This window comes from Onychomys torridus, chromosome 7 (assembly GCF_903995425.1).
Source record: "Onychomys torridus chromosome 7, mOncTor1.1, whole genome shotgun sequence".
In the NCBI taxonomy this organism is placed as follows: Eukaryota; Metazoa; Chordata; class Mammalia; order Rodentia; family Cricetidae; genus Onychomys; species Onychomys torridus.
This window is the reverse complement of record NC_050449.1, coordinates 96,066,378-96,087,066: the sequence shown is the minus strand read 5'-3', so window position 1 is coordinate 96,087,066 and position 20,689 is coordinate 96,066,378. Positions and strand designations below refer to the sequence as shown.

Genomic DNA, 20,689 nt, shown 5'->3' with positions numbered 1-20,689 from the left:
TTTAATTGGATTGTTCAGTATTTTGATGTCTAGTTTCTTGAGTTCTTTTAATACTTTGGAGATCAGTCCTCTGTCAGATGTGGGGTTGGTGAAGGTCTTTTCCCATTCTGTAGGCTGTCTTTTTGTCTTATTGACCATGTCTTTTGCCTTACAAAAGCTTCTCAGTTTCAAAAGGTCCCAATTATTAATTGTTGTGCTCAGTGTCTGTGCTGCTGGTGTTAAATTTATGAAGTGATCTCCTGTGCCAATGCGTTCAAGACTACTTCCCACTTTCTCATCTATCAAGTTCAGTGTAACTGGATTTATGTTGAGGTCTTGGATCCACTTGGACTTGAGTTTTGTGCATGGTGACAGATATGGATCTATTTGTAATCTTTTACATATTGACATCCAGTTATACCAGCACCATTTGTTGAAGATACCCCCCCCCATTGTATAGTTTTGGCTTCCTTGTCAAAAATCAGATGTTCATATGTACATGGATTAATGTCAGGGTGAAGGTACACTTTCTTAGGTAATGAAACCTTCAGTTAAAATATGTTTTTAATAGCTGCATAGCCAGGCATGGTGGTGCACAGTTGTAATTCCAGCACTTGGAAGATGAAAGCAAGAGGATCAGCTATCCTTGGCTACATAGTAAGATTGAGGCTAGCCTGGGTTACAGGTGACCCTATGTCAAACAAACAACCCCCCCAAAAAAATCCTGCATGATATCCCACAAAGTATTTCTGACTCAATTTATCAAGGTAATTTGTAGGGTTTTTGTTGTTGTTGTTTTGTTTTGTTTTGCTTTTTTGTTTTTTGAGATAGAGTTTCTCTGTGTAGCTTTGGAGACTGTCCTGGAACTTACTTTGTAGACCAGGGTGGTCTCAAACTCACAGAGATCTGCCTGGCTCTGCCTCCTGAGTGCTGGGATTAAAGACGTAACTTACAGTTTTTATATTTAAGTTATTTAATAAATCCTTTGATATTATACATATGGGACTATAATTTTTTAATCCCTGTAAATGTCAGTATTTCTGAGTTTACTGTTAATATTAATTGGCAGCTAATGTTTCTGTAGCTACTTTTGTAAGTAATGGAAGGTAAACTTCCATTAACTTTTTTTTTTTTTTTTTTTTTTTTTTTTGGAGACAGAGTTTCTCTGTATAGCTTTGGGGCCTGTCCTGGAATTCACTCTGTAGATCAGGCTGGCCTCAAACTCACAGAGATCCACCAGCTTCTGCCTCCCAAGTGCTGGGATTAAAGGTGTGCATCACCACCGCCCGGCCCATTAACTCTCTAAAACCTCATCAAAGCCCACAGTATTTTAATGAATATAAAATTTGCAGAGCAGTAATGGTGCATGCCTTTAATCTCAGCACTCAGGAGGTACAGGCCAGAGGATCTCTGTGAGTTCAAGACCAGCCTGGTCTACAGAGTAAGTTCCAGGACAGCCAGAGCTATTACACAGAGAAACAATGCCCCCCCCCCCCAAAAAAAACCCTTATTTACAGTATTTAGGGATGTGTACTTTGAATAACCAGGTCCTGGAGGCTATGAAGCACAGTGGTTACTGTAGGAAATAGACCATTCATCAGACTAATTAATTAACCTCTTTCTGCTTTGGTTTATTAATTTCTCAAATTACACTTTCTGTTTTATCTGACTTTATGAGGCATGGTGAATGATTCACAGACCAGTGTTAAATATATGTGTTCACAGTGTGTCACTCACTTAACTCTTTTTTTAAATTTACATTTGAGCATTTGTTTGTTGTTTGGCTGGTACTGGGCATTAAACCCAGGGCCTTGCTCTTCCCACTGAACTCCATCCCCAGCCAGTGCACAATGCTGGGAAAAGAGCCTGGCACAGGGCAGTTAAGGAGTCCAGAGTGAAGCATGTATATGGATGTGCATTGGTGCTGCTGGTGTTTGACACAAATTCTCACTCTGTATCCCTGACTGATCTGGCACTCACTATGCTGCTCAGGCTAGTCTTGAACTTGTGGCAATTCACCTGCTTCAGCCTCACCAGTGCTGGGATTACAGGTATGAGCCTCACTCCATTTAACTATTTTTATCTCAGTGATCTTATTTATGACTATAAGAATACATTAGTTGCATTGTTTAGAAAAAATTATTAAAATATCAGTTATGAATGAATTATTTAATGGTTATTCATTACTTTGTTAGTTAATTATTTATTAATTGCTTGTTGGACACATTTCTTGCATCATTGAGTGTGGTGATGATGGGATTTGGGGGATAGATTTGATTTCACTGCTTGAAAGAAAACATTTTCCATGAAGCAGGTTAAGTACAGTACCTGAGCCTGGCCATGTGGGTTGCTGAATTTTGACGATGGTCATAAAGAAAGTGTGCTGTGTGCAGGTCCAGGGGAGTCTCCTGGGAGGACACAGGGTGTCCAGAGAGCACAGCCTGAGTTGGGCACTTGTTTCTAGTCGACAGGACAAAGACAGGTCTAGTTTTCTAAATTCTGCATTTCTACTGAAGAAGAATTAGGAGGGCCACAGTCTGGTTAAGTAAATACATGTGACGACAGGAAACTCATGGGATGATGACTCTGAGGGTCAGTGGGATGGAAGACAGCCTCACAGTTCATGATTGATTTCTTAACTTCAGAAAGGAGATGCTGACGCCATGAGCTTGGATGGAGGATTTGCCTACATTGCAGGCCACTGTGGTCTGGTGCCTGTCCTGGGCGAGAACTACTGTAAGTGGAGGGTGGGGCTTCTCTGTATTTCTCTCTGGGCCATGGGTACAGAAAGGTGAAGAAATAGTGCCATTTTTCTGATAAGATAATAACTATTTTTGTACCTTAGCACTTTTTGAAGTAGGATCTTCTCCTCCACAGTAGAATCAGCTCGGCTACAGATGTTGGTGTTAGGCCTGTATTCAAAGGTTTTTAGGATCAAGGACTGGGCCCCAGCAGCCATGACAAACTAAGCTCAGCCACTCCCCTCAGTACACTAATTTAAGAGCCACATAATAGTGAAAAATCGAAGAGAAAGAGAGATTTTATTCACCATAGCCACATGAAGAAGAGGAATAAATTAGAGGCATCGTGACCCCCAAATCCATCTTCAGGACTCTAATATGAAGGTTCAAGTGTAAACAGAAAGGAAGAGATTCACATGGAAGAGCAAACCTGGTCATGGTGTGGTCTCCCCATCACTGATCCATCGTGTTGTCTCACGTTAGTCTCCCCTGCAGGGTGATTTGACAAGTGTTAGAACTGTAGGAAATCTCTCCTTGGGAGACAAATTCTTCCTCAGGCTGGCAATAGTACTTTAGTCTTTCTCTTCCCCAGAATGATATTTCTGGAAGAATTTCTAGTTCCTTGGGGACAACTGTTTCAATAGACTGACAGCCGAAGTCGTTTCAGTATCTCTGCCTCTGCCAGGACAGTTACAGGCAGAACGAGTTCAAAACCATACCTCTTATCGTGGCTATATTGATACTGGAGGGCATGGAGTGGGTAGAGCCATCACAGTGCCGGCCAAATAGCCCATGAGTTGTTACCTCCGGGAAGATGTCAGATCCAGACAGCTACTTTAGAAGGATCTCTGCCATATCTGCAGTAATCTCTCTCCTCCTCCCCTTCAGGGGGCATCTTATTTTCTTTTGCATCTGTTTGAGGGTTGAGGAGATTCTGGGATGGAAGCTAGAGTTCTAATAGCAAAGGGCAGGAGGAGAGAGGGTTAAATGCGCCTGCAGAACTTTTGCCAGTTGAGAGATCACTAAGCCAACATTTCTCATTTTAGTCAACTTCAGTTGAGACTGAGACGTTCACAGCTTGGATAAAGTAATTTACATAAGAGTTTAACATGGACCTTCTGATGCATTTATCTAATTATTCTTTATCCATAAAAACTCGGGAGTCAGATATTGGGGTAAGAACCTGAATGATCAGAGAAGCACTTGAGAAGCAACCGGTGACCTCCTATCTCTTTTGTTCCTCATCTAAAAGGGCCAAGATGCTCTCTAAGCCCTGCCCTACTACTTCCTGTTGCTCTATCTGTCCTCAGTCCTCCAAAACCTCTATGGTTAATTTTGTTTGGCTAGTAGCTAGCTCTGCCCTCTGATTCAAAGCAAACTTTATTGTCAGAATGCAATCAAAATATCCCACAACCTTCAATGTTTCTATTTTTCTTTTTAGTGTCTATACATGGCATTGAGAGACTGGGATCTAAGTGTGTGAATGCACCTTTGGAAGGTGAGTGAGTCTGTAACATTGGGTTTCAAAAGCAGAATCTTATGCTTTGGAAGAGGATAAAGAAAGCCTTAAAAACAAATAAAATTGGGGACTGGAGAGTTGGCTTAGCAGTGAAGTGTGATTATTGGTCTTATAGAGGACCCAGGTTTGATGCCCAGTACTCGCATCAGGTGGCTCACAACTATCTGTAATTCAAGTTCCCTCTTTGGTGCCCTCTTCTGGCCTCTGCTGGTACCTTCATGATTGTGTACACATAGATTTATGCAGGTACACACCCATTCATGCAGGTACACACACATACACATGAATTAAAAGTAATAAATAATAAATAAAACCAAACTTACTGTAGTTGAGAAAAGAAGCCCAGGTTCATTGTCGATGTACAAAACTGTCCTAAAGCAGCCATAATAATTGATGTCCACAGGAAGATGAAAAGATTTCCATTAGCACGACTCCTGGTCATTCTCCTCAGCAATCTGACAGGGTGGACACTATTGCTCCATGGGCTGTAGATGAGGACACTGAGGTCCAAGGACTGGGTGGCTTCCCAGGGGCACACAGCCAGCGGTGGGTGTGACTAAGCTTGAGAAGAGCTGAAGTGAGTGGGACCCCCAAGTCCTCCTACAAAGTACTGTGTTCCTGTCATGTGCCCATCCTTGCACGAAGGTCAGCACTGGGGCAGAAGCTATCTGGGCACTTCTTGGACCAGGTGAGGCCTCCTTTGAGAAGGAGATTCCCAGGGTTGCTGAGGAAGAGGGGGAAAATGGGAACCACTCTGTGGTTAGCTGGACCTTACTGACAAGGGAGTTGACCTGGTCTTTAGAACGAACCACCATGTCTTAGTTAGGATTTCTATTGCTGCACCAAAACACCATGACCAAACAGCAAGTTGGGGAGGAAAGGGTTTATTCAGCGTGTGCTTCCACATCATTATTCATTACCAAAAGACAGTAACTCAAACAGGGCAGGAACCTGGAGGCAGAAGCTGATAAAGAGATCATGAAGGGGGTGCTGCTTACTGGCTTACTCCCTATGGCTTGCTCAGCTTGCTTTCAGGTAGAACCCAGGACTACAAGTCTGGTGATAGCATGATCCACACTGGACTGGGTCCTGCCCCATTGTGGTGGTTTGAAGGAAAATACCCCCCCCCCCCACCAAAGTGACATTATTGGGAAGTCTGGCCTTGTTGGAGTAGGCATGGTCTTGTTAGAGGAAATGTGTCACTGTGGAGGCAGACTTTGAGGTCTCATATATGCTCAAGCCATGCCCAGTGAGACAGACTACTTCCTGTTACTTGTAAGTCAAGATGTAAGAACTCTCAGCTCTTTCATGTCTGCTGATGCTGCCTTGCTTCCTGCCATGACAAAAATGGACTAAACCTCTGAACTGTAAGCCAGCCACCCCAATTAAATGTTTTCCTTTATAAGAGTTGCTGTGGTCATGGTGTCTCTTCACAGCAATAAAAACCACAAGACACCCATCAGTCACTGATTAAGAAAATGCCTTACAGCCAAATCTTATTGAGACATTTTCTCAATTGAGGTTCCCTCCTTTCAGATAACTCTAGTTTGTGTGTCAAATTGGCATAAGGTTAGTCAGCACACATCCAGGAGAAAAGTTCTCCTGCCTGGCCTTTCTACATAGGCTTAAGGATCTTACATCTCTCCTGAATTGGATAGTCTTCAAAGTAGGTGAAGCATGGTCCTTGGGTGTGGTCTCTGGACCATCATCACCAGTATCATCTGGGAATCTGTTGGGAATGAAATTTCTTGGGTTCTTCCTAGTCCTACTGAGTCAAACACTCCCTGTCTAAGGCTGGAAGTCTGTTTTGTTCGATTTAACGATAAGGTTTAAAAATCCACTGTGACACAGAGCCCCAGGGTGAACACCAGATTCTTACTTAGGCTCAGCAGAAATCTGGGAGCTGAGAGTTTGGCTCAACACAGCACATGCAGCCTAGGGTAAGCTTTGTCCCTGTTGAGCACCAGGTCACAGAATCCTCTGGGCCAGGCTTCACAAAGGTCATTAGAGTGCAAAGTTGAAGGGTCATGTCCCTGCTCACCTACAGCAGCCCACCCTAATCTCCCTGTGAGACAGGACCCCAAAACTTTCCCCTTTCTAGATTCACGGCTAAGAAGTCTTCTCTGAATTGTTTCCTCATCCCCCAAACCAAGGGCTGGCCTTTCATCAGCCATGTATTCTAGTACATGCCTGTTTCAAGAGCAGTTGAACTCCCAGGAGCTGCAACTGTAGGTCCCATGAAATGCAGGTCAACAAGGATGTTTAGAAGACCGTTCAGACAAATGCCAACTATGATAGAGAAGGTTCAGTCAGAGCATGGATGGAGAGGGCTTTGTATTTAACCAAGTGTATCAGTTATTTTCCTTGTTGCTATGGCAAAAGCATCCTAAGGGAGGAAGGGTTTATTTTAGCTTACAGTTCTAGGGGTTACAATCCATCATAGTGCTGAAAGCATGGTGGTGGGAAGGGGAGGCTGCCTGGCCATGTTGCATCAGTGGTCAGAAAGCAGGGAGAGATGAATGTCAGGGCTCGGCTAGCTTTCTCCTTTTTCATGGAGCCCAGGGAATGGTACCTGCTTTCCTACCTCAATTAACCCAGTCATCCCTCACTGACATTCCCCCAGAACCTTATCTCCATCCTGTCAATCGACCATCAAACCATCACACCGACTCTCTCTGTGTCTCTCTCTTCTTTCTGTCTCTGCTATCTCTCTCATTTTCTCTCCTGTCTCTCTGCTTCTGTCTCTCCTTTCTCACTGTCTCCCTCTTTCTTGTCCTTCTCTGTTTCCCTCTCTCTGTGTCTCTCTTTCACACACACACACACACACACACACACACACACACACACACGAGTCAAAGATAGATGGTAGTATTTAATGCTATAAGTATAAAAGTCTTATACCCGAAGACAGTGTTAGTATTTTCATGTTAGTAGATAGTGTTTAGCTCCTGGTATAACAGAGCCCAGCCAGAGGCCAGCTGCCGGCTCGGTGGAATCTGCTTTCCCACGGGAGAATCTAGCACCACCTCTGCCACTAGCACCACTGCTGAGAACCTACCTATTCACCCATTCCCCCCTCACAACAGGATGCTCAGCACACGTCCAACTCTCTCCCAGGATAAACCTTTGCCATCATTTTACTAAAGAGAAATGTAGACACATATAGAGGCGCCTGAGGTCACTTAAGAAATAGCTAGTGAGACAAGTCTTCCATTTGCCTTGTTGAGCCCCGACTTCCCCACACTTGAACACATGCAGGTAGGGCAGGGTGTGTGTGTAATGGAGGTGGTGGTGAATTGTGCTGTTTTCTAATTCTAAAGACTTAGAATTCTATCTAATCTTACCCATCCCTTCTTCAGATCAGACTCACTAATGAACACAACTCAGTAGTGTGCTCTTTGGATAGGAGCAATGGTGTGTAAGTGATAGTCCAGGAAGGAGGCAAGAGGGGTGCTGAAGGGAAGCAAAGGCCCCCTAGGACCACTTCCACCCTTCCTTTCTCACACATCCTAAGGTCACACTTGCAGGCAAATGTTGGCTCTGCAGTTTCCACACGTCAGCTGAGGGATGGGACAGAACAGAAATGGGGAAAGTGAGTTCATCTTCTCCACCACACAGAGAAGCCATTGACTGTCACGGGAAGAGAGCGTGTCGGATACTGCTTTTGTCAGCTCTTCTCCAGACAGTGAGAGTTTGTGTCTTGGTGTCTCCACCACAAGGTTATTATATTGTGGCCGTGGTTAAGAAATCAGACGTTGGCATCACCTGGAACTCTCTTCGAGGCAAGAAGTCCTGCCACACAGCAGTCGGCACTTCCGCGGGCTGGATTGTCCCCTTGGGTTTAATATACAATCAAACTGGCTCATGCAAACTTGGTAAGCATGTTCTGAAGGTGAAGTGTGCCTTCCTCTGGCTTGTACCTGAGTTGGGGGAAAATTCAGTCCCATGGGTGGCAAGGGGTGCCCTAAGTAGGTATTTGGGTCAAGGACTTGACCGACAGAAAGTGAGCCCCACCCCTCCCCTTTCTTTACACCCACTTGCCCTCTGGGCTATGCACAACCGTCAAAAGCAAGTGGGGGTGGAGAAAGGGGAGCAGGGAAATTGCCCCAGTTTGCTTTTTCTCCTGCTCCTACAAGAGGCCTTTTTTTCCTACCTGGTTAAGAAATAGTTGGGTTGCAGAAAACAGTTCTTTCCCTGGTCCAAGCCCAGTCCCTAAGCATTCACATCCAAGTGCAGCTCAATCATCATAGGATGAGAAACTGGGTTCTTGATATGCACTGGAGAAAATGATGGCTGCTACTGCTATCATTGTGTCTAAAGGGTGATAACTCCCAAATACAGATTGCTCCTTGACCTACACACACACACACAGAGTCTCATGAAGTTCAGCTTGACCTCAAAATCATGTAGCTGAGGCTGACCTTGAACTTCTGATCCTCCTACTTCCCAAGAGCTGGGATTACAAGCATGCACCACCACATCCAGCTCAAACATTTGTCTACTGAACTGTCTATTTCCATATCTACTTAGGATCTCAAGAACATGTCAAGCTCACCCTGTCCAGAACTGCATTCTCTCCTTCTGCCCTGGTAATGCTCCAGAACTGCCTGGTGGAGGACTCTAGAGTCCTACTTGCTCAGCTTCTCCTCCTCCCACCTACCTCTCATTAGTTCCCCCTCCTCTCTCCTGGCCAACTTCAGCGGCCTACCACCTGAGCTGCTCATCAGCCCTCGATCCCATCCTCCTCTCAGTCAGATAGACTTCTGCAAAGTGTGTATGAGACCGTGTGCCAATGCACTGAGCCCAGCAATGTCCTAATCATGCCAGAGACACCCCATTTCTCCAGGGAGTAAGAGCAGTAACTATACAGTAGGATCCCTTGGGGTCTGAACCTTGCCCCTACTCCACTCCCCTCTCTTGATGGTCTACTCCAATGGCCTCCTTTAAGCTTTTTGTGTTATGTCTGGACCCTGCTTCTACACAGGCCTTTTCAGGTGCCAGTCTCCTGTCTGTAGGCTTCTATTCTCTCCCCATCCCTTGGGGACCACCTACTCACTCCTCATCTCTTGTCTTGATTCCCAGGTCTATGGGGGTCCCTGTGTCTCTAGCTTCATGGAATCATAATCCTTCCCAGAGCAAGAGGGGATATGCTGATCCCTGGTGTGGTAACTTGAGTTCTGACAGGTACCCATAGGCAGTCGGTTGGAAGAGGGAAGGGCCCATGCCCAGTGTCCTCAGTGTAGCTCCCTGGAACCCCAGGTTAGGCTTGGAAGCCATGGCTTTCTATTCCTTTTCTGACTTGACATCACAACGACAAACTTTGTAAGGGAAGACAAAGATAACAGAGATCAGAAAACACTGGCATAGGTTAAATAAGCCAGCCCTCCTCCCACCCCACCCCCATTTCCACTCTGTTAGGTATGGGGATAGGGATGGACTTCTGTGAGCTCACAGTCTGGTCCGCCTCCAGCTAGTCCCTTTACTTTGTCTACCTGGAATCTTTTCCTTTGTTCCATAAGGCTCTTGTTCCTTTTCTAAAAATTGGTTTTGTATGTGTAGTGTATGTATGTGTCCATGTGGGTGTGGGTATGTATATGCAGGGACATATGTGTGCACACGTGTGTGGAAGCTAGAGGTAGATATTGGGTGTCTTCTTCAGTTGACCTCCATATGACCATTATTGTTGGATTCCCTCTAGGTAGCCCTGGCGCTCCTGGAATTTGCCATGTAGACCAGGCTACAAATTCAGAGATCTAACTGTTTCTGCCTCTTGAGTGCTGGGTTTAAAGGACTCTATCTTATTTTTTGAGGCAGGGTCTCTCACTGAACCTAGAGTTCACCAATTTGACTAAGCCAGTGAACTGCAGGGGTGTGCCTCTCCCCACCTCCTGGGGTTACAGACTTACGCTGCTACTGCACCCAACTCTCACCTAGGTGCTGGGGATCTGAACTCAGATCCTCTTGCTTGCATGGCAGGCACTTTGCTGACTGAGCCATCTCCCTAACCCCTTAATAATGTTGCCAAATAATGAGCTGTTTGCTTGTCTGATAGACAGTCTTAGGGACAAATTCTGGGGCTTTCCTGCCATCACAGGAAGAGCTGACTCTGTTTGTCCCTTCTCACAGATGAGTTCTTCAGTCACAGCTGTGCTCCAGGGTCTAATCCAAACTCCCGTCTCTGTGCTCTGTGTGCTGGTGGTGACAACCCGGCCCACATGTGTGCTGCCAACAGCCATGAAGGATATCATGGCTCCAGCGGTGCTCTCAGGTTGGTATCTGTACCTTATTCCTCTTGGCATCACCCCCCTCATCTCCTCATACTTTTCATTATTCCAGTATCTGGGTGTTGATTTAGAAGGAGCCAGAATTGGAGAATGGAGGTGGTTTGATATTCAACTGAGTTCTAGAGAGTCACCGGTTCAGCTCTCTGAGGACACTTCAGGGTCTTGGACAGGGCAAGATCAGGGGTGCAGGGTCTACTTTCCCTCCTTTCTTCTGTGTGACTGTAGATAATCCATGACTCCGGTGGAGCTCAGCTGTTAAACACAGGAGAGACCCAGACACCTACATTCAGCTGATGAGGATCTTTTACATAGACCTGTCTAGGCTCCTCCACCCATTCAAAAAAAGGAGACATTTACAGAGCACTAAGTGTCAGGTGCTATTCTAAGTAGAGGCATTCCAGCAAACAAGACACACATGGTCCTCTCCACCCCACATCCCAGTGGAAAAGCAGGACAGTAAACACACAAGCAAACAAGATTCTTCTCTACTGTGCATGCTGTAGAGGGACCAAGGAGAGGCACGTGTTAGGGAGCTTTCCTTCCTTGTAACAAAAATGCCTGAGACAATCAGCTTGTAAGGAGAAAAGGTTCATTTTGGCTTATGGTCTTAGAGGTTCGAGTCCATGACTGAGTAGAATCAACATAGTGAGGGTCCAACCATTCCTTCCAAAGACACGCCTTAATGACCTAAGGATTTCTCACAAGGACCCATCTCCTCCTGGTTTCACCTCTAATGCCATTACTTCAGGACCAAGCTCTTTTTTTTAATTTAAGTTTGAATTTTGCTTTAATCTTGTGTGTACACATGTCCCTGTGCGTGCGTGCGCGTGCGTGCGTGCGTGCGTGTGTGTGTGTGTGTGTGTGTGTGTGTGTGTCCTTGCAAATATGATCATGTACATACAGATGTCTGCAGATGCCAGAAGAGGGCATCAGATCCCCTGGAGTTGGAGTTATGGGTGACTGTCAGCTGCCCAACATGGGTGTTGGGAATTGAACTATGGTTCTCTGGAAGAGCAGTAAGTGCTCTTAACCACTGAACCTTCTCCCCAGCCCCCAGAACCAAGCCTTTAATAGTCATGTACTTTTGGAAGATAATTAGGATCCTAACACATCAGGGAGTGATGTGGCAGTGACCAGGGCAGGGGACAGTTTTAGAAAAGGTACCTGGGGAAGGCCTTCACACAGAGTGATCAGGAGAGCAGATAGCTAACGAGAGGAACTCGGCCTGAGAAAACCTGTAGCAGGGGGAACCCAGAAGTGGGTCAGCAGGAATGGGGCATGCACGGCACACTGTAGCAAACCACACTGCAGTAAGGTCAGCAAGAGAGGTCTGTAGACCAAAGTGTGGAGAAGGAAGGGTCTGGGTTGTGACCTGCTGGGATGGATAGAGACAGCCTCCCCTGGCGGATCTAAGGCCATCGCCCCATCAATTCTCTTTCTCTTGCATCCTCACATCCTTTTTCTAAGTACTGTACCCTAACTGACTGAACCACCAGGGTCCCACACTTTCTTGTTTACTAGGTCATTCCCACCAGCATGTAAACATGCTGTTATTTTTTCCATCGAACAAAAAAATAAATTCAAGCAGCTGTAAATGCTTCACTCTTTCCAACAACAAATACTTGAAGTTAAACATCGTTGCTCACTCTATTTTCTCTCCTTTCAATTTCTTCAGAACCCAGTTTAAGAATATGTTCAGGGGCTGGGGAAGATGGTTCAGTTGGTAAACCACTTACCATGGGTTCAATTCCCAGCACTCATATGGCAGCTCACAACCATGCATAATGCCAGTTCCAGGAGGATCTGATGCCCTCTTCCGGTCTCCATGTGCACTGCATACATGTGGTGTACAGTGTTTTATGCAGGCAAAACACTCATACAAATAAAATAAACAAATAAAATAACAGAAAAGGTATAAAATGGCAAATGAGAAAGAGTCCTGTGAGCAAAGAAAGATTAGAATTATATGAGAACAGGTATAACTGTGACAGATGTTTCCTGAGATCACAAATGGGGCCTGGGATTAGAGTACCTAGTGAGGACCCGTGCCAGTGGGAAACCTAGCTTCCTCCAACTGGACAGTAGAAGAGGAAACAATTGGCAGGTCTTGCCAAGGACCACAGGGAAAAAGCCACCACATGACTCCTGTGTTTTCTGTGGGAAGCAGGAAGCACAGTGTATGCATCCTGGGAGGAACTGGGAAGACATTGGTTGGTGGGAGGTGAGAAAATCACAAGCGAGTCGGTGACACTGTGGTTCTCAGACTGACCATGGCTGAGACTCTCCTGAGGGGCTTGGGAAGGCAGATTCCAGGTCACCATCACCACAGTCTCCCATTCACCTGTCAGGCTGGTGGGGCTCAGGGACCAGCTCAGATTTCAAGGATGCTGGTGTTGATGCTGATGGACCTTAGCCTCCGGCTCTGAGGACCACTGATCTGGAGAAGAGAACAGAGACTAGGAGAGCACCTTTGAGATTAAAGAGTGGGCAGTCTTGATCGTCTGCCTTGCCCTGAGGTGCTGACTCATCTAAGTCAGGTGACCATGCCCATTCAGCAGTGGGACTCTGTATGAAGAGACCATAAAGAAAAGTAAAGTGAGGGGTTTTCATGAGTCTGAATGGGCACAAATGAACCTAGTTGTAGATAGAGTCACCCAAAGACAAAAGAGAAAGAATGCTGGAGAGGAGCTTGTGATCGTTTCTCACAGTGGTGAAAAATTCCTAAGAGAATATCTTAAAGGAGTTGTGGCTCATGGTTCCCATCCATGGTCACCTTCCCCCACTGCATAGGCCTGTGGTGAGGCAGAACATCATGATGGAAGAGCATGAGGGGGCAAATCACTCACCTCATAACGTCCAGGAAGGAGCTTGTGTGGGACAGGATGGGGGAATGGGCACATGATATGCCCTTCAAAGACATGATCCCCAGCCTCCTAAAGTTTCTACCAATTGTCAAAATAGTGCCACCAGTTAGGGACTAAGGCTTCACCACACAAACCTGGGAGGAACATTCCAGATTCAAATCACAACAGTGTCCCTGACAATCAATAGACATTTCCATCAGTCTGATACCACAGATTCGATTTCTTGACATTTCTTATTAAAAAAAAAAAAAAGCCTACCTGAACACAGGTGCACATTTCCCCATGGGATTAAGGGCGAGTCCTGTCTAGAGAAGCATGTTCACTGTTGTCAGTACTGAGCAGACACTTGAGTGTAATCAAACTCCTTCACAGCCGGCGTTCCACACTGACTGTAGTATCTCCTGGTGTGATACCGCACCACATGCGTCTCCCCTTACATATCTCTGTTAATGGGAGAACACAAGCACCCTGTCTGGGCAAAGTGGTGGGAATTTAAAACAAGGACATGAATGGTTTTTACAAGTGAAGGTCAGTGAGCAGTTCTGTCTTTCCATTGCTTTCTTTGTCTACCATCCAGGGGCCCTGCAGGGGCTACAGTTGCTTGTATGGGAGTTCAGGAACCTGGGGAAGGGGCTACAGTTGCTTGTGTGGGTTGTCAGGAACCGGGCACAGGGTGTGACTGCCCCTTGGTGGCCCCTTTCACCCCTGTTGACTCTCTTTGCGGACCTGGCCCTTGTGCAGGTGTCTGGTGGAGAAGGGGGATGTGGCCTTCATGAAGCACCCCACAGTTCTGCAGAACACTGATGGTAAGTGCCTGCACTGTGCTTTCCTTCCTTGGAGTCTCCCTTGTAGAGTGGCGCCCCAAGAGGCAACTGGGGACGTTTAATAACTAAGCCTAGCAGATTCCAGCGACTGAGTCAGAGTATTTTAAATTAATCTAGCATTTAACAGTCTTCCAACCTGTTCAGATTCCGTGATGCTAATTATCATCTTGGCCTTGACCCCAGATGTCAAAACATAGAGCCCATGGACTATGTGAGCAGGTCTGGTTCCCTGATTGACAGGCATTCTTTTGATATTCAAGATTAAAGTTTTGGCAGCGATTGATTTTGGAAAATATCTTGTGCTTCTCTGTGGCTTGACTTTTTCACTTTCTTTTTTAAAGAAAAATATTTATTTATTTGTGTGTGTGTGTGTGTGTGTGTGTGTGTGTGTGTGTGTGTGTGCTGATGTGAGTTTATGTGCACCACATGTGTGCAAGAGCACAAAGAAGCCAGAGGACATTGGATACCCTGGAACCGGAGCTGCCTGGTGAGGATGCTAGGAACTGAACTGAGGTCCTTGGAAGAGCAGGATGCTCTGAACCCCTGAGCCATCTCTCCAGCCCCTGAGTGGACAGTTTTCAGTTTTCAGGGTTTTTTTTTGGGGGGGGTGTTTCCAGACAGTGTTTCTCTATATAGGCTATCTTGGAACTAACTGTACATCAGGCTGGCCTCAAACTTGTAGATCTATCCGCCTGCTTCTGCCTCCCAAGTGCTGGGATCAAAGACGTGTACCACCACTGCCTGGAAACAGTCTTAATTTTAACATAGTCTAATTTATTGAATTTTCCCTTCTTTGTTAATACTCTCAGGACTGTTACTTTATTTATTTTTTTGTTCAGTTCTGGAGAATTTAATCAAGGATCTTGAGTATGCTAGTTAAGTGCTCTACTACTGGGCTACAGTCCCAACATTTTGTTTGCTTATTGATTGATTTCAAATTTTACATGTGTGAGTGTTTTGCCTGCATATATGTCTGTATACCACATGCATACTTGTAGCCTTTATGGCCAAAACAGAGACCAAAAGAGGGCATCATATTTCCTGGAGTTGGAGTTACAGACAGTTGTGAGCCACCTTGTGGGTGCTGTGACTCAAACCCAGGTCTCTTGGTCCTTTACTTCTGAGCCATGTTTCTAAGCGTTCATAATTAGCTCTTCAATTTTATTATTTATTTATTTATTTATTTATTTATTTATTTATTTATTTACTGTGTGTTTGTTCTGAGGTCAGAGGACAACTTACTGGAGGCAGTTCTCTCCCTCTACCCTGTGGGCCCCAAGGATCGAACTCAGGCTGCTCCCCACACTGAGCCATCTCGTCGGCCCCAAGTATTTTCTTTTTCAGTTTTGGAAAGTGTCTTGCTACATTGTCCAGACTAGTCTTGAACTCATAATCCTCCTGCCTAAGCCTCCTAAGTCATTATCATGATGGTCTATACCACCCTTCCTGTCAAGCCCTGTTTTGTGAAATGGGGACGCAGTGACTTGCCTCCAGGGCTACTGAAAAGAGCACATAGGCTAAGTCACATAAAGGCATGCTTTTCCTTCCTGCTCCCGATTCCAACTCTGGTTGTGAGTTTCTTCTTAGCTGTGTGGTTCTGGGCAAATGCCGTCTGAGGTATCTTTGTCAAATGGGGTTGATCACACACACACACACACACACACACACACACACACACACACACACTCTTAGTGCTCCTTCATGCACTATCTAGCTGAATGACCAGCTCAGTATTGATGGTGAGCAGCATCCCAGATGGCAGAGCCAGGGGCTCATGTGCACATTTGCCTGTCCAGGGATTGTTAATACCATGGGACTACCTTAGGAAATCTTTGCCTTGAATGGGACTAATGGAGCACTAAACAAGAAGGTTATGAGTTTGTGAACTTTCCTTCTTGTTTTATTTCTCTGTGTAGCATGACTTGCCAGGCCCTGATGGCCGATCTCATTCCCTGTGAGGGCACTTGGACCAAAGCTGTGAGCTGTGACTGATCTATTTTTATCTCCCAGGAAAGAACCCTGAGTCTTGGGCTAAGGGTCTGAAACAGGAAGACTTTGAGCTGCTGTGCCTTGATGGCACCAGGAAGCCTGTGACTGAGGCTCACAGCTGCCACCTGGCCCAAGTGCCAAACCATGCTGTGTTCTCCAGGAAAGATAAGGTCGACTTTGCTCGCAGAATACTCTTCAACCAACAGGTATGGGCACCAGTGCCTACTCCCCATGACTCAGTGCCAGTTCCCAGAGCTGCACAGATGCCCACGTGCCCATCCCCAGCCCAGCTCACACTCTCTCCATGAGAAGAGAACCCTGGACCTTCTAGTCCTGTCTCTGCTTGTATCTGATGCCCATTTGTTCTGTAGCTCTCTAAGGATCCAAGAGAAGAACCTGAGATTCATAGCCTTGAGTAAACACATGGGATCTCTTGGGCCACCTCAATTCTCCCTGAGAATTAATTCCTTCTTTCTTCTGGTATAATAAGTAAGGGAGCTGTTGGTTCATTGGCTGAGCTAAATGTAGAAAAATCAAAATGGTTTGGTTTCTCTAGCTGACTTGTAGTCAATCTGAATTTGTCTCCTTAACCTGGATAGGCTGGGCACCATCTGAAGTTAAAGAGCAAATATCTGGACACTTTCTGACCTTACTGGAAGCCAACAGGAGCTGATCTTATGAGTAGGCGATGCCTAACTCAAATGATCCAAAGGAAAACCCATAGTCTCCTCTCCCTGTTGTAGTAGACACCCCATTCTTGGAGGTTCCCTGATATTGGTTGTTTTTGCTCTTTTTATTCTTTTGGGGGGCCCACCACCCAGCTCCCAAATAAATCACACATGGAAGTTTATTCTTAATTATGAATGCCTGGCCTTAGCTTGGCTTATTTCTAGCCAGCTTGCCTTAACTTTCAATTATCCCATCTAGCTTTTGCTTCTGGGCTTTTTCCTTTTCTTACTTCTGTAATCTTCCTTTCACTCTTACTCCGTGTCTGGCTGTGTGGCTGTGTGGCTGTGTGGCTGTGTGGCTGTGTGGCTGTGTGGCTGAGTGGCTGTGTGGCTGTGTGGCTGGGTGGCCGGGTGGCCAGGTGGCTGTGTGGCTGTGTGGCTGTGTGGCTGTGTGGCTGTGTGGCTGTGTGGCTAGGTGGCCGGGTGGCCAGGTGGCTGTGTGGCTGTGTGGCTGTGTGGCTGGGTGGCCAGGTGGCTGTGTGGCCGGGTGGCTGTGTGGCTGTGTGGCTGTGTGGCTGTGTGGCTGTGTGGCTGTGTGGCTGTGTGGCTGAGTGGCTGTGTGGCTGTGTGGCTGTGTGGATTGTGGCTGAGTGGCTGTGTGGCTGTGTGGCTGTGTGGCTGTGTGGATTGTGGCTGAGTGGCTGTGTGGCTGTGTGGCTGTGTGGCTGTGTGGCTGTGTGGATTGTGGCTGAGTGGCTGTGTGGCTGTGTGGCTGTGTGGATTGTGGCTGAGTGGCTGTGTGGCTGTGTGGATTGTGGCTGAGTGGCTGTGTGGCTGTGTGGCTGTGTGGATTGTGGCTGAGTGGCTGTGTGGCCAGGTGGCTGTGTGGATTGTGGCTGAGTGGCTGGCTGTGTGGCTGTGTGGCTGGCCCCAGATGTCCTCTTCCTCTCCTTGTTCTCATGTTCTTCCTTTTTTACCTCCCAGATTTCTCCTTCTATTTATTCTCTCTGCCTATCAGCCCCACTCATCCTTTCTCCTGCCTCATTATTGGACATTCAGCTCTTTATTAGACCATCAGGTGTTTTAGACAGGCACAGTAACACAGCTTCACAGAGTTAAACAAATGCAACATAAAAGAATGCAACACATCTTTGCATCATTAAAACAAATGTTCCACAGTATAAACAAATGTAACACACCTTAAAATAATATTCTACAACAGTTCTCCAAAGAAGAAATCCATGTTTTATCATATTCGCCCCTCACATCCTGTTAAAGGACAGTGGCCTGGTATCCAGTTTGCTTCTCTTTGCCCTGCTAAGACATGAACTAAAAGCAACTTGGGCACAGAAAGGGTATATTTGGCTTACAGATTCCAGTCCATCACTGAGGGAGCCATGAGGAGCTCAAGACAGGGACATGGAGGCAGGAACTGGAGCAGAGACTGTGGAGGAATGTCACTGTCTTATTCCAGGCTCACATTCAGCTGTCTTTCTTGTATTGTCCCAGCCTACCTGCTGAGAGATGGTACCACTCACAGTGGGCTGGGCCCTCCTGTGTCACCTACTAAGAAAATGTACATAGACATGCCCATGGGCCAGTCTGACAGAGGCCTTGGTTAACTGAGACGCCCTCTTCCTACGGTGTCACATTGACAACCAAGATTAACTCTCATACCTAGGAAAACCATTAAAGTAAGAGTCTGGACTGTGGACGTCTGAAGGGGAAAGTCTTACATAAGACAAGCTGTCATGTTGACTCCAGGGGAAGTAAACTAAGGCAGGCAAGTAGGATGGAGACATGGAACTGGCTGGGCTCCAGAAAGTAGGAGGGGCAAAGAGCAAGAGTTCCAGGCAGCAGAGAGACATGGGAGGGTGATTGAGACAGCTGGGAAAACACCTGGCTCTGGTTAGCTAAGGAGTGACATATGGCCAGCTTTCTAATTATGTTCCTTTACGTGAATCATTGCACAATGTGATGTTACTGCCTCCACTTGTAAATAAGCAAACCGAGGTTGACTTAGCTTAGTGAAGAATTTTCCTAAGTTCAAATAGCAAAGAAAAGATGAGGCCAAGATTCAAACCCACAGACCATGCTTTCAGTTGTTACAACATTTCCTAAACTATTGTTGTGTCCTGGGGTTCTCCAAGGGCTAGAGCTGAGCAGTCCTGAAGCCTCTGGTTTTCTAGACAGAGTAGACACCTCTATGCTTTCTGGTGCCCTTGGTGACTGTCTGTTCATCCCAATTCAGGAGCTCTTTGGAAGAAATGGATTTGAAAGAATGATGTTCCAGATGTTTGAATCCTCAGCTAAGGACCTACTGTTCAGTGATGACACGGAATGCTTGTCTAACCTTCAGAACAAAACAACTTATAAAACATACCTAGGGCCGCAGTATCTTACCATGATGACCAGCTTCAGACAGTGCTTGTCCTCTGGTAAGTAGAATGGACCACCAAGGAGAAATAACACGAGGTTCAAAGTCAGTATGTTGCTATTAAGAACCCAGGTGTGTTGAGGTCTCAGCTGGTCCGGTAAGGGCATGGAGAAGTGGGAAACTGTCTCCTGGCCTTGCAGAAAGATTCAGAAGGAGACTAGAAGTGTGGCAGGACTTGAGACCACTTGGGAATGAAGCTCTTCTCATGTGTATTCCCATTTTTGTGAGTCACCTGGAGGCTTGGGAAATGACACCAGCTGTACACAGCACAGGACCGATCCAAGGGCTGATTTTTGATGATTTATATAAAACACACAAACATTATTAAGAACAAAACAGCATGGTTCACCCCAGAGGAGTCTTAGTATACATATTTTAGTTGGAATTGCTGTCTAAAAATAAAGGAACTGGGGAAACACAATTAAAACTGAGACAAAAGGATTATTGGGCCAGGCGGTGGTTGCCCATTCCTTTAATCCCAGCACACAGGAGGCAGAGCCAGGTGGATCTCTGTGAGTTCAAGGCCAGCCTGGTCTACAGAGTGAGTTCCAGGACAGGCACCAAAACCACACAGAGAAACCATGTCTCAAAAAAAAAAAAAAAAAAAAAACAAGCCAAAAATAGAATTATTGGGCGTATGCCTGAATTTTTGTAGCATTATATTGTGTGTTACAGATATTGAAAGCAGGAAGAAAGGACAGTCTAGGTATTTAAAGACAGACATTTAGAATACAGAGTGTCTATGAAGGTCTTAAATCATCTCAATTAACCATGACTTATTTTTAGAAGACAAGAGTATTCCCAACATATTTTTAAGATCTTTGCTTTTAAGAACATAGGAAATTGGAACAGAGAGGAGTGTGGTAAGTGCTGGTGGGGAATGACAATCTTTTCTCTTGTGTTTTGCTTCACAGACCTGCTGGATGCCTGCACATTCCACAGACATTAAACACCATTCAGCTGGGGCCACACAGGGCCAGGGGGACCTAACTGTTTGTCTCCATGTGGATGCATACTGACATCTTTATAACTCAGTGTCATAATTGAAGCAAAAAGAATTAAAAATAAATAAAAAATACCTTCCCAGAAAGCTTTGCTGAATATTCTTAGATTTGGAGCAAATAAGACTTTTTATGTTAAAATTGAGGTTCTAAGTTTAGTATCTACTAAAAATTATATTTTACAAGCTGGTGAGATGGCTCAGTGGGTAAAGGTAGTGGCTGAGTTTGAGCTCTGGGACCTACACAGTGGAAGGAAAGAACAGACCCCAACACACTGTCCTCTGACCTCCATATAGATATAGTGGCATGAGTGTGCCACCACGCACATACACACACAAGTTTGAAAATACACCTTTGAGGAGGTGGGTTAGTGTTTACTTTGA

The 20,689-nt window shown here is 45.7% G+C and overlaps 1 protein-coding gene across 1 annotated transcript in view; it reads left to right on the top strand.

Moving 5' to 3' along the window:
• Nucleotides 1–20,314, top strand: part of LOC118587769 (inhibitor of carbonic anhydrase) — a 45,179-nt gene extending 24,865 nt beyond the window's left edge. Inside the window, exons 10-17 of the mRNA XM_036193834.1 lie at nucleotides 2,625–2,715; nucleotides 4,162–4,218; nucleotides 7,959–8,114; nucleotides 10,366–10,507; nucleotides 14,129–14,193; nucleotides 16,222–16,406; nucleotides 19,120–19,306; nucleotides 20,220–20,314. Coding sequence (XP_036049727.1) covers nucleotides 2,625–2,715; nucleotides 4,162–4,218; nucleotides 7,959–8,114; nucleotides 10,366–10,507; nucleotides 14,129–14,193; nucleotides 16,222–16,406; nucleotides 19,120–19,306; nucleotides 20,220–20,254 — 918 coding nt within the window. The 3' untranslated portion in view covers nucleotides 20,255–20,314. The remainder of the gene's footprint in view (nucleotides 1–2,624; nucleotides 2,716–4,161; nucleotides 4,219–7,958; nucleotides 8,115–10,365; nucleotides 10,508–14,128; nucleotides 14,194–16,221; nucleotides 16,407–19,119; nucleotides 19,307–20,219) is intronic.
• Nucleotides 20,315–20,689: the final 375 nt, after the last annotated feature.